Source organism: Nestor notabilis, unplaced genomic scaffold (assembly GCF_000696875.1).
Source record: "Nestor notabilis isolate BGI_N333 unplaced genomic scaffold, ASM69687v1 scaffold1229, whole genome shotgun sequence".
NCBI classification, from domain to species: domain Eukaryota; kingdom Metazoa; phylum Chordata; class Aves; order Psittaciformes; family Psittacidae; genus Nestor; species Nestor notabilis.
In genome coordinates, this window is record NW_009943885.1 from 27,435 (window position 1) to 41,510 (window position 14,076).

The following is a 14,076-nucleotide window of genomic DNA, read 5'->3' on the forward strand; positions in this document are numbered from 1 at the left end:
AGGGCAGTGGTGGTGTCACTGTTCCTGGAAGCGTTCACAAACCATGTAGATGAGGCCCTCAGTGACAGGGTTATTGGTGGTGTTGGCAGTGCTGGGGTTGGACTTAATGATCTTATGGGTCTTTTCCAACCGAGTTGATTCTGTGATTAAAAAGAAGTTTGGTTACCCCTTAACCACTCTTTTAGTAATATGTCTGTAACATTCCCGTCTCCATCTTCACATTCATGAGTTGGTTCTTCAGAAAATGAATTAATCGTATGCATTAATATCTCCTGTGTTACTGCTTTCTGCGCATCGGAGTGAATAAATGACAGAATGACCATTAACCTGCTTGTTAACTGCTGGCTCTTGGATGGAATGCTGAATGCAGGCTTATTCCAAAATGGCAGAATCTCTCTCCTTTTTACTGTAATAAAGCTGCTTCTGTTTGCAGCACTGTGTTGCTGGGAGACTGCAGCTAATTTTTATGGCATATGTCAGTAGTAGAGATTCAAATTATACATTTAATTGGGTAGCTTTTCTCTTTGTTTGTAAACTGTCTTCTGTAAAGGGAGAGAATTTTTTGTTTTGTTCTGGGGAGAACAGAATTCACACCAGAGAAAATGATGGAATCTGCAACAAAAGCTCAGATTGTTCTGTTGATAACATCATTGTACTTCCAGAGTCACTCTAGGGGGGGTTGTGGCCTGGCAGAATTTACTACCGATTTGGTAGTCAAGTCTAATGCAGGTATTCAGGAGAATTCCAGGTGAGTGAATTCCACATATCCTCAAACTGCTGCTTTTCAGACTCTGTGCACAAAACTTCAGCATGTGATGTGACTTTAAAGTGAAACAACAAAATAGACTCTGAGAGATAGAAAACTCTGTAGTTTTGGTTCACAGCACAGGTGCAGCGGCAGGTTTGGGTTTCTATAGAAAATTTAGTCCTCCTTAAAACGATTGTTACACAGCTTGCATGTGGATCAGGACATGCATGCAATGACAGTGGCAAAAAGTGAGAGTAACTGGGCATGCATCTAAATGAGAAAATACATGTGTAAAGTGGAATCGGACTAATAAAACCCTTTAGCTTGCTGAATCCGTAGCCCTTTTCTGGCGAAAGGAGATGGTTGTCCATTTCTTGACGTTCACATTCTGTTTAGGTTTTTAGCAGTGTTTTGTCTTTTAATCTTGCTTGAGATGCCTCTGTATAATGGGGTGTGTGTGTCTGAAGCCAGCTTGCTTAAACACGCAAGTCATGTCAGCTGCAATGCGGCAGTGCTTGGTGCTAATGAGGTGAGCAGCCAGAGCACCCGGCTGCTTGTGTTTGCTCCTATCTGTGCAGTTATGGCAATGGGATTGGAAAAAGGGATTTGTATTGGATATGGCTCTGGTTTGGCCTTTCGAGAGTGTGGTTCTGTGTCTTGAAGACTGGACAGCAAATTTCTACTTCCATTTTGGAGTTAGGTGGTTGCTTCATTATATTTAAGGCAGGCTCTAAAATATGTCCTGACTGGGAGAAGAAAAGAAAATGGGAAGTATAGAGAGGGGGACACCCTCCCTTCTCCCTTGCTCCCTCATTAATTCTAATGCACCTTGAAATGAAATATATTGCTTGCCAATATGTGCCTTCAGGTTGAGTAGATTTAAGTCTGTATTAGAAAAGTAACATCTTTGGAATATAGAGCTAATCGGGTAATTAATTTGGGCTAAATCTGAATAATTGCAGCTGGCCTTTCATAGGCACAGAAAGGCAGATGCGCTGTGATTTCTCAGCTCACCTTTCTCTGTTTTAACCCTTAGGTGCTGCAGTGTGAGCTGTCTTATTTTATGGTGAAATCAGAAAGTTTTACTTTAAACATAGCATAGATAAAGTGAACATCAAATCCTGTTTGTCTTTTCCCATCCTCAGGTGCCAGACTCTCTTGATTGGGCTTGATGCCTTCCCATCCAATCCCATTGTATTCTCATTCCTGCAGCCTGTCTTTCAGTGTTTCTTTTTCAGAGACACAGTCTGTAAAGCTATAGGTCATGATTAAGTAATGCATTGGTCTTGGTGGCAAAGCTTGCTTTCCTTCTAGTTCCACTCTTGATGTCACAGGGTATTATCCTGTTAGCTGATAAAGTTGTTTCTAAGTACTTGCTTAGTATAAATCAGATTGCTGAAATTATCGCTGTTAAAAATACTGCTTTATTTTTTTGGTTTTTGGGTTTGTTTTTTTTTTTAGGGTCATAGCTAATCTTTGGCAGTGTGTTGTGTAATGTCATGCCCCAAATAGAGGGGTTAATAAAGATGGGACTAGGAAAGGTATGAAATGATGTAGGCAAGAACCAGTGGTGGGAGGCAAGAGCCTCCTGAGCTATCAATACTGGTGATATGAATTTAGTTTGCAGCTGGCACCTATAGAAAAGATGATGTATCAACCTATAAAAAAAGTCTTTCACCCTGGGAAGGAGCCCAAGACTGTGTGCCCTGATACAGTCTGTTCTCTGCCTAGTCCTAGGTTAAGAGTGGCATGTATGAAACAGCACAACTGACAAGATGCATTTTAGGGATAGTTGTGCTGTTTTAGTGCTCGCTGATGTCTGGTGTCTGTTGCGATCACATACAGTGTAGTATTTCTTTGCCTGTTTACTTTCTCCTGAAGACATTGTAGTTGATTGGGATGTTCTTCTCCTCTTTCTCTAGGTCTCCGAGTGAATGGGGAGCTCATTACTGCTTACCCACAGGTGGTGGTTGTGCGTGTACCGACACCTTGGGTGCAGAGTGACAGCGATATCACAGTCCTTCGACACCTAGAGAAGATGGGCTGTCGATTGATGAATCGTCCCCAGGCCATCCTCAACTGTGTCAACAAGTTCTGGACATTTCAGGAACTTGCTGGTCATGGTGTGCCTCTTCCAGACACTTTTTCATATGGTAAGGCTTTTGGATCAAGTGGATAGCATAGTTGCCTACCTAAATTATGGTACCATATGCTTTTGCACTGCAGAAGGTGCAAGTCAAATTTTGGAAATCCATAGAATTAAGTAGCATGAGGCTAGTTCCACAGATAAGTGTTCCATAACCAGAAAAGTAAATTGAAATCACAACACTTAGATTCTGATTCTGGCTTTGTTGATTAGATGTAATGCTTTGGGAAGGGTGCTTTAGCTGCACCTCAGCCTCCCAAGCAACTAACTTTGGTGTTACTACTAAACCACTTTGCACTCTTTTCCAGTTGCTTGAAACAACAGATAAGAACTTGGGGAACTGCATGTCATAGAATACTGTAAAGATCTAGACCTCGGAAAAAATCTGAAAGGGGATTAAACTTCTGTATGAATAAAAATATCTGCAAATATATTGATTATTGTGAAAGGACAGGCCCTTGTGTTTACCTTGCAACAATTATTTGGGGCTTGTTTGCTGCCAGAACAGTTAATTATTTGTTTCTTGTGCCTGCTTCTGGAGTATGTGGTTCCTGACAGACTGCTAGATTAGAGGAACCATGAATCTGAGCTACCCTGATGCTATTTCTGATTTTATTTACAATATATTAAAAAACCTGAAGATACCTCTCAGCCTTCATTTTCTTCTTTCTGGTTTCACCACTAGACTTTTGGAATGGGAATTTGACATAAACCAGAAACTTGACAGAACCAAAACCATGGGCTTCTATCAATTAGTCGGAATTACGATTTCCATCAATTACTGTGAAAACATATTTGAGAGGAAACGTACCCTTTCTTTATAGCTATGGTTGCTCTGGCTCTTTGAGAAAAGAATAAATGTTTAATCTTTTTTTGGGGAGACCACAAGCAATGGGGTAATTGCAGAACATCTCTGTTTGTTCATAACTTCCTGCCACTTCTTTTAATGCCTGCCTCTGGAATTTGACAGAAGGGTGACTACTTTTTTTTAAACACAAGTATCAAATTCCCAGGGAGAGCTGGCTTTGCCAAGAAAAACAGGATGTGCTGAATGACATGTTATTCCATGACATGCAGGGTAGTGATGGCTGCTGATGGTTTTGTGACTAGTGTCTTGGCTTGACATCTGCTCTTTACTTACTGCACATTCTGTTAGAGGACTCTCATCCCTTTGTCTGCTGACTTTCTCTTCTGTATTTCTTGAACCGTGGTCAGCCTTTTGCGAATTGAACTGAACTCAAATAACCTTCAAGTATCAACCATAGTCATGAGAAGGGTCATTAGAAGCTGCTCTTTAAGGTCCTTACAGATGCAACGAGATGAAAAGGTTGAAGTACTACTTCAGAAAATAGGGAGAATGAGATGCAGGAGGCTTAAGCCTTGGAAAGGGGAATGGAGGAGTGACAAGATTTAGGTTGTTGCTGTTTTCTGGATTATGCCTGGACTTCATATTCCTAGTTGCTTTCCTGGTTAGTAGTTTGCATGGAACTGTCACTGGTGTTATGTCAGTGCTATTTCCCTGCTAGATATTTGAAAAGGTGGGAGTTGATAAAGTAAAAGGGATAAACTGGATCAAGATGGTAGAATTGGGACATTCAGATTTTGAAAATTGGATTGAGCCTTTTGGGGTTATGATCAGGAGGCCTTTTTCAGCGTGTCTTTCATTTCAAAGGACATAGGAGTTAGTATCCCATGGATCACAAACACCTTCAAAGTCTGCTTCGTGACGAGTTCCTCTTAACTGATAGGGGTTTTTTCTGCATTCTCTAAGCTGTAAGGGTGGGAAGAATGTGTGGCAATTACATCCCTGATTTGGCCACACTAGATTGGTGGCACATAATGTTGTTGGTTTTCTTTTTGCCAGGTGGTCATGAGAATTTTGCCAAAATGATTGATGAGGCGGAAGTGCTGGAGTTCCCTATGGTGGTGAAGAACACGCGGGGTCACCGAGGTGGGTGTGAGGCCAGGGCTGAGGGCAAAGAGTGTTCTGAGCAGGACTCTTTAAGATTTTTGTCTTGTCAAAGGAAGATAGTTAAGTCTTCTATTAGGTGTTGGACTTCTTTGTGGTACATTTAAATCTACCACCCTTTGACCTCTGAACGTTGAGTAGGCTGCAACACTGCGAAGCAGTTTTAGCAGAACTGAGTCTTAAAATAGGTGGGGGGATAGGGTTTCAAAATTATGGTGCATTGGTGACTTCTGTGAAGAAAGCTTTGAACTGGAATAATGGGAGGTCTGGCTTAGGGAAGCCTACATGGATTTTAGGAATGTTTCTAAATAGGCATAAGAAATGAAATCTTAGTTCAATCAGTCTACATTTGACTTTTTTTTCTGTGTTGCCTATAATTAAGATTCTGATTTAAATAAAATCCCATGTATTTTATTTTTTATTTATTTTTTTTTTTAAGAAAAATATCTCTGACAGTGCTGGTGATAATACAGCAGGTTCAGATTAAATTATTCTGTTATTAGTCTTTTAAGTATTGAATATAAAACAATACATAAATTTTGTTTCATGTTGGTGATCTACTAAAGGAAAATAGGTTAAAAATCAATTTAAGAGGTTATTTGCACCATTTTAAATTTACTTTAAAACCAATTTAATAAATACTAAAAGTAAAAAGACTGAAACAAAAGTTTTAGGCACATAAACCAGCAGTTACCTTAAACAAAAGTATAACAAAAAGGCAGCACTTCTCCTTTCTTATTGTCCATCAGTTTCTTCCCCCTCCATGCTGCTCTGGTGAATCTCTTCTGGTGGCATGAGTGCTTTGTAGTCATGTAGTAACTAGAATTCAGGAGCTGATGTTTGATGAATCTAGATGGGTTATATTTACTTGGATTAATTCCTTACATGAATTGTCATTTACTTGAACAAATGCTTTTGCTGATGTAATGGAAGAGTGAGAGCAAACGTCTGGGACAGAGGAAGATAGACCTGCTTCTACTGGCAGTAATGCTTGTTTATATGGTTTTAAAGTGCTTGTGGAGCCATGAAGCCAAGTTGGAGCTTGACTTTGCAGCAAGCTGAATTTGACAATTGTGGAGTATTGGAGACAATGGATTTGACTTGACAGTGCCTCTTGTTAAGATCTACTAAATAATTACAGAGTTTGCAGCTATTGAATTTCTTCTGCTTATTTTTTTTTTTTTAAAGCCAGAAGTCTTGTAAATCTCTGTTTACAAGGTTTGCTGTAGAGCGCTTTAAATTCCAGGCATCTTCATGTAAATTTATGCATATCACATATCCTTTCACGTGAAGAAAGCTGGGGAAGCTTTTTGAGATTAATTGAAGAGCAGCCGTTTGCAAATTGTATTTAAAAAAAAACCCAAACAAATCGTGCAAACATGGTCCTAGGTACTGGCCAGTGAATAAAAGTCATTCTATTCTAGGTCCATTTTCTGCATAGTTGGCTGCTGCAGCAAATGTGCCAGTCTTGGTTTTGCCGAGATGTCATGATGCTGCATAATTCCTAAGAAGTAAGTAGTTCCCCTCCAAGGCATTATTCTTCCTATCCCATTTTAGGAGTACAGTAGGATCATTAAGTGCCTACAGGAGAGCTGAAGTTGGGAATAGGAGAAGCTTTCTTGTCATGATTTTGCAGCCTACTTTCTGATTCAGTGTTTGGAATGAGAAATACTATGTTCATCAAGCAGTGTTCTGCGTTATGCAGGCCTTAAATCCTGACAAAGCAGGGGCCGCTGCATTTGGGTTTTGGAGCACTTGATGAAATCCTTCTTTGCATGTTATTTCTCCTAGTTCTGCAATTGCTGCATTTCTGCTCCCTTAGTTAAGATAGGCAGTTTCTCAGTTGATTTTTGTACTCTGTTAATGTTGTAGCATAGCTGAGTTACAATTCTGCCACAAAAAAAAAAAAGATGTGCAGCCTTGTTGCAAAGCATGAAATAGGACACATAGGAGAGTCCTTAAGAAAGGGGAAGAGGAGTGGGGAGGTGTAGCTAGAGAGGGAAAAGGATGCCTTGTAAGACTAGAAATGAGATAGAAAGTGGTAGTCTGTTTCAGGGGTGACTTTCCATTAATATTAGTAAAATTGAGAAAGAACAAAGAAATGTTTGGTGTGCTGTTGAAATGAAGGGGAATGAAATTATGGTTTAGGTTAAAAAAAAACCCAAGTCCTTCAGATGTTTGCTTGCTGAAAAGCTAGTGATTTCTAAAGAGTGGTTTTTTTGGTTTTTTTAACTGTAGTGCATTCCATTAATTTTATGTCTTGTGGAGTCTTCTGCTAAATTATTTTGGGTATTATGCAGTCTAGTGTTTTCCTCTGAATGCAGTTGTTCCACCACAAAGCCTCATTCTGGAGTTGTGAGCTCTTGCAAGTATTGAGAAGAGCAGCTCTCAGCAACTTCTAACAAGCAGTTGGTTCTGCAGTGTCACGCTAGCAACTTCAGAGTTCTTAGCTGCCTGGTGTTTAAGTTTCATGTCACTGGTTTCTGTGTGTTAAAGCTGTAAGGTGCAGGTCTAGTCCTTTTGCATGAACAAAACTGTCTTACTAATTATATGTCTGCTGCTCTTTTAAGTCTTTCTTCCTTTTTTTCTCTCATTAAGGACCTGTGCCAAAAGCAGTAGAAATTGCAAGACCACAAAGCATAAAGTGCTTTGCTTTGCTTTTTCTCTCTTCTCCCCTCTTCCCCCCTCCCATGTGGCTTCTCAACTCTGTCAGTCCCTGAACTCTTAGAAGCACTGAAGCAGTGGAACACTGATGTCCACAGAAGAATTTGTAAATGGGTATAAGCTACAGATGGGGCTTGTGAGAATGGGCAGCGTATTGGTCAGAGGTTTTACTTTTGTGTGCTGAACCTTGGATGCAGTTCAGACCCGTAGCTTCTTCCAGTCTTCTGATGTTCTTTTCTTCATACAGGTAAAGCTGTATTCCTGGCACGAGACAAGCACCATTTGGCAGACCTAAGCCACTTGATCCGTCACGATGCCCCTTACTTATTTCAAAAATACGTGAAAGAGTCCCATGGCAAGGATGTACGTGTCATCGTAGTAGGAGGCCGTGTGGTGGGCACCATGCTCCGCTGCTCAACAGATGGGAGGATGCAGAGTAACTGCTCGCTTGGTAGGAAAAGCATCGTTCATAGTTTTGATGGGAATTTTTGAATCCAGTTGAAGAATCACAAAATCAACTGAAATAAGCTGCATGTTTGCTTTTGTATTAATTGTGCTTGCTGTTGGGGGTTTACAGAGGAAACATTAGAGTGGGGAATAACTGAGACATGTATTGAGCAACGCAGAGGGAGAGGCAGTCTCTGCCCAAAGCATTGGATAGAATGGATGAAAAGGAGGAGAAAGTTGTAGGAACACAAAATGGAGCAACTGCTATGGTAGTGGCAGTGTCATGCTAATGCCATGTTATCAGTCATTTCGTCCTGTTAAGAGGAACAGAAAAAGAAGGAAGGCAGAAGATGAGACTGAGGGAGGTGGAGGAGACAGCCGGTTGGTAAGGGGGTAGAAGAGAGTGTTAAAGGGAGGAAAGTGTTGAGGGCAATGAACAGTTGGATTGCGTTTTGCAGCTGCTGTGCTTCTTTAAATGTGTCAGGCTCCTCCCTGACCATGTCTTGGGAGGAAGAGGAAGGTTACTACATTGATCATAGCATACACAGAACTGAGTTTCTGCATAGCTTTGGGTGTAGGGCAGGGGGGTTTCTGAGGGTAGAAGGAGGAAGGATGGTTGAGGTTGCCTGGCTGAAACTGTACTGAACCTGAGTAGGGATGGGATGAAATGTGTTCATGTGTAGTACAGTTTTGGTTAGTCAGAATGACCTAAGTGCCTGAGACGTTTAGTTACTCCTTGGTGCTGAGGAAGTACAGCCTGAAAGATTTTACTGCTAAATGTTTTTTTTGGTTTGGTTTGGTTTTTTAAATGTGTTACGACAGATGAAGTCTGAGTTGGTTAATACTTAGATGAAGGACTGTAGACTGGGCCAGCTGAGGTTCAGACACAAATGTTCCCTAATTCTTGCTTTAGAGACACTAACCTATGATAGCAAGCTAAGAGGGACATAAGCAGATGGTAATGTTTTAACCTCGTCCCCTTGATTGTATCTGTTAGAGCTGTAGTCTTATCAGGAACAGTTGGTTTAATTTTGCTGAAAGATGTCTTGTGATAACTTAAATATATGTATGTAGAAGGAACAAGGGTGGCTTGTTAGGTCATCTTTTAATATCCCAGGATTATAAAAAGGTATGATATCTTTCTTGACTAAAAAGTCTGCACTTAACTGGTTGGGGGTTTTTTGTTTGTTTTTTGGTTTTTTGGGTTTTTTTTGAAACAAGTTGTCATCTTGACCTGCCCTTGGCAGGTCAGAATCTTTTGAAATCGTGCAGTGTCTTCAAGTTCCTTAGTAGTCACTGTGCGCAGGAGGTTGTTTTCCAAGTCATGAGCAGGATGCTTACAGCCAAAAAGCACTACCCAGTTGAGAAGGATGTCAGTCACCTGTGACCAGACTACAGACAGCAAATGCTTTTCCCTTTTTGCAGGTGGCGTAGGGATGATGTGCTCACTGAGTGAACAAGGCAAGCAGTTGGCGGTCCAAGTGTCAAACATCCTGGGGATGGACGTATGTGGCATTGACCTGCTGATGAAGGACGACGGTTCATTCTACGTCTGCGAGGCCAATGCAAATGTAGGTTTCATTGCCTTTGACAAGGCTTGTAATCTAGATGTAGCTGGTATCATAGCGGACTATGCCGCTTCTCTCCTTACCCCCGGCCGCTTGACGCGGCGCATGTCCTTGCTCTCTGTGGTGTCCACGGCAAGCGAGACTAGCGAGCCAGAGCTGGGCCCTCCAGCTAGTGCCGCTGTCGACAATATGAGTGCTAGCTCCAGCTCTGTCGACAGTGACCCTGAGACCACGGAGAGAGAGTTGCTCACCAAGCTCCCGGGGGCTCTGTTCAACATGAACCAGCTATTAGCCAATGAGATCAAACTTCTTGTGGAGTGATGCCACGTGTAAATAGATGACCAACAGAACTCTCTCTTGTACATTTTATTTTTAAACCAACTTGCAATGCTGTTTATCAGAGAAACTCAGAGGAGTGAGGGAAGGGGGGGGTGGGGTGTCAATCAAGAGAGCAAGAGTAAAAGGCACATGTGTTGTGCTTGCTGCCTCTACTGTTTTGCAGAACATAAAATTGTGTTCATTCTTCAGTATCAGTTTTCTAATGAAGATGCTCAGTTCACAACCTAAGTGGGAATTATATTTGGATGCTGCTTTGGTCCCCAGATGTATTCACGCGTGTTCACAGGACAACACTGAAGCATGATTCACACTTGATTTGCAGAAAGCTGCCTGACAGCTCTCTAGAAACTTCTATGAATTCTTCCACCGGTTCAGTCTCTTCTGTCTTTGTAAGGCTTGATCCTGTAAGTGGCTGAGTGCCTCAAATTCTCAGTGAGTTGAAGGTGTTAAGTACCAGGTATTTCAAAGTTCCTGGACACCTCCTGTTCCTACTTCAGTAGATGGGAGCTCTAAGTTCAGGATCCTTTGAAAGTTGTCCTTGCAGGACAACTGGCCTTGCAGGATTTGGCCTTTCAAATGATGAGGCTGAGAGAAACATCGCTTGACTTTAATGTGAGCTTTCTGTCGACATCTGAAATTTGCACCATCTTGGTATTAGTTGGCAGCTTTGTGTCTATATTTCTTTATAAAGTTTTTCAAGAAGGATTTTAGTTTTTTTCTCATTTCAAATCCTGATTTTGGAGGGTACGTAGGGGAATTGGTCATACTCTAGTTGTGGCAGAAGTGGCACGTTTTAACTACCTTTGCATGATTGGAGGAGATAAACAGCACTGTAATGTTTGGTATACAAAATAATGTTTAATCCAATGTGAAAAAAATTACACTAGTTTAAAGCAAACGTGCATCGACTTGTATTTGTTAGTGTTTTAGTCTTTTGGAGAGAGATCTGCAATGTTAATGTTCCGTTTACTTTAATACATGCTAGTCCAACACTCCCTTCTCTATGCCTGCATCTTTAACAGTGGCCAAAGTAAAAACACTGCAGACTATTTGTTAAGAAAACACTGAGTTAAAGCCTGTACATTGGTAGGCATTTTTGTTTGGTTTTAGTTTTTGACCTTTTTTTTTTGGGGGGGGTGGAGGGGAAGAACATGTTAAGGTGTGGAGAAGGGAAAAGATGGTTAAAAGTGATTAGACATCTTGAGGTACTTTAGAATAAAGCTGCCGTTCATACAGTACTTAACCAGGCTTACTTTTTCCCCACTGAACATAAAAGCTGATGTTGGCAGAAATCCAAAGAGTATAACTGGGGAGAAATACCCAATTCTCTAGCTTTGGGAAATGTGCAGCAGGTTTAAAAATTAAAAAGTAAAAAAATAATAATAAAAAAAATAAATATTGCTCAGCCAGAATTAAAAAAAAAAATAAATATAACCTAGGTCCACAGATTGATCCTGGGCCCTTCCATGTGTGGTGTGGGTACACACACTTCTGTGTGTTTGTGTGTGTGCATTTGCTTTGCTTTGTTTCTTTTTTGGCTTTGCTTTTCTTTTGGGTTTTGGCAGTTTAGCTCCCAGTTTTTTTTCCAGGCTGCCTGATTTTCCTTAGTCCTTCTGGCTGTGCATTTTCTCCTTAGCCTTGAGCTGTTTTGGAAAACAGATAACCAAAACAGATACTGAGTCCATTTTCAATCCCTAGCTTCCTCTTCCTTTTCCTCCTCTTTTTCCTTCTCCCTTTCCATTCCTTTCTCATTCTCTGGGTTCATAAAGCCCTGGAACTATAGATATATATATAAAAAAAAAGATAAGCCTCTTTTTAAGAAAAACAAAAAAACAACAAAAAGAAAAAAAAAGTAAAATGTTTACAATTGAAAAATAATCTTGTGAAAATAAGGTTGGTTTGGAGGGGGGTTGTGTGTGTGCAATGCTGCTATTTTCTGGATACTTTAATGGAGCATGTCCCATGTACCCTCTGAGGTTCTGCACTGCCCACCTCTGTGGCCCTTCCTCACCTCTCTGCTGCTCTGCTGTTTTATCTTCACTTGGACCTTAAACACTATTCACGGACACTATGCAGAGAGTCTTCAAGAGGCAATAAACAGAACAGTATTAACCTGCTTTATGGAGGTTTGATCATGCTTCTTTGTACAGTTTGGTTTGTTATTTTTTTAATTTTATTTTAAAAGGAATGTAATAAAATGGCTTTTTTTTTTGTAGAATTAAATATTATTATTAAAATCAAGTGAAAGGTTGACTGTTGGTGTTAAGCAGGAGAGTGGACCAGGTGGTCCAGCACCAAAAGGAGCTTCAGCAGTAAAGGTATTTTCAAATCTTTCTTCCTGAGCCTTCAAGCACACAGGTTATACCTGAAGAATATAAAGGTCTCTAACTTCCATGAAGAGTTGCAGAACCACAGAACATGAAAGAAATAGAATTTTCTAGTCACTGAGCAGTGAAGTGTGTCTTCCAGAGGCTCTTCTCCCCTTGTTTATCTAAGGGGAATTCGGGTGGTGGTGTGGTGTTGGGATTTTGTTGGTTGGGTTTTTTTTTTCCCCTTGTGATTTTTCTTTTTATGAGTAGGTGCCTGCACTCTTTGAGATGCTGATAGGGTCAATTCTTCCCTTTTCAGCTGTGACGTGCATTGAGCACGTGTGTAATAACAGCAGTGAGTAAACACGTGCTATTTGGTGTAGTGGAACCTCTGTATTTCTGTAACAGGAAACTTCTTTTAGAGGAAAGAGCAGGTAACTCAACATTCTGGACTGTTTTTTGAGTCTCCATAGTATTTTGTGGCTCACAGGAACTTTACATTTCTGTCAACCTTTCAGAATGTCCAGGTTACTCCTCTCTCAGTAGTAAAATCTGTGAAGTAAAAACTAGATTTCTTAAATCTATTTATTTATTTATTTACTTATTTATTTATTTATTTTTGATGATAAGCAGTGGACTGAGAGATTTCCAGTTTGGCTCCTTTGGGATAAGGTGCTCTTCTGTGGTGCTTCCATTGCTAGTTTGGAGATAAGTCCATATACAGTGGTCAGGGAGAGAGACAGGATTTGAAACATCAAGTACATTTGTTTGGACATTGGGTATTGGTAATACATGAACACCTTGCTGAGAGTTCATTGGTACAAAGGGACACACTTGTCTCGTGTGTTCACTCCCTGCTTATCCATTGCTCCTGAAACAGTGAAATGTACCGACTGGGCCGAGGGTGTGAGGGTGGGTGTCTTGTTTTTACTTAAAGGAAGAAAAAAACCTCCAGCAAATCTAGCCTGTGGTAACTGGGCAGTGTTTCCCATTGAAGGTGAACTTTACAAATGGCAGTTTTGTACCCTGTGTTTCCTTCAGTTCCATGTGCTGAAAAACACCTAAATTTTCATACAGTTGCAGTAACACTACCTCCATATGTGGGTTTGGAAGCACATGCTGGAAAAATGGTCAACATAGTGCTGGATTACAATAGTGCTAATGCAGCTGATGGTGATGCTACTGTTTTTGTATGTTTTAATATTGGAAAGAGCCAGTTAGAAAGTCTTTGTTTGCAAGAATAAGTTTCTTTAACTACATCTGATGAAATTTTGTTCTTTGTAACACTGGAGATTTCCTTCTGTTGAAGTTACAATGTTTATAATCGGTGTGTTGCTATGTCAATGTACAGATTGTATTTTAAGCCTTGTATTTAATGCTTTAATGTGTTCTGTAGAATATTCTCTTGAAATGTCAGCAGCTCGTCCATAACACAGTGTCAATGCTTGATGCATATGTAGACTGTTAATGTTTTTGTTTTGACCTTATGATCACTCTTGGAGCATTTTCTCCCACTTGGTGTGCTATCTTTTGTGTGTGGTACTTACTCAGGAAATAACCTCTGGAACATCTGTGTATGTCAGACGCAAAGGAGATACTTCTTCAGATGATATGCTGGACTTCAAAATGCAACAGATGAAACCATTGATGTTTGCTAAATCTTTTCTCCCCATTATTGCAAAAATCTGCCAGTTAAATATATAAGGGACCTTAAGGGCTTAGAGAGACTTTGAAAACAAATTGTATGTACAGGATCTTTCTCATGGCTCACTCTTTTTGAGAAGGTTTATGGGCTTTATGGCTGGTGTGAGACACACGACCCACTCCTGTTCTCTCTATGGAATAGTAGGTGCTCGGACAGGTAACTTCTGTTGCTACTGTCTTTT

The 14,076-nt window shown here is 40.5% G+C and overlaps 1 protein-coding gene across 1 annotated transcript in view; it reads left to right on the plus strand.

The window, feature by feature from the left end:
* The window catches only part of RIMKLB (ribosomal modification protein rimK-like family member B), a 35,308-nt gene extending 25,228 nt beyond the window's left edge, over window positions 1-10,080 (plus strand). The window contains exons 2-5 of the mRNA XM_010022143.1: window positions 2,671-2,901; window positions 4,759-4,845; window positions 7,775-7,978; window positions 9,400-10,080. Of these exons, the coding sequence (XP_010020445.1) occupies window positions 2,671-2,901; window positions 4,759-4,845; window positions 7,775-7,978; window positions 9,400-9,863 (986 nt within the window). The 3' untranslated portion in view covers window positions 9,864-10,080. The remainder of the gene's footprint in view (window positions 1-2,670; window positions 2,902-4,758; window positions 4,846-7,774; window positions 7,979-9,399) is intronic.
* The last annotated feature ends 3,996 nt before the right edge of the window (window positions 10,081-14,076 follow it).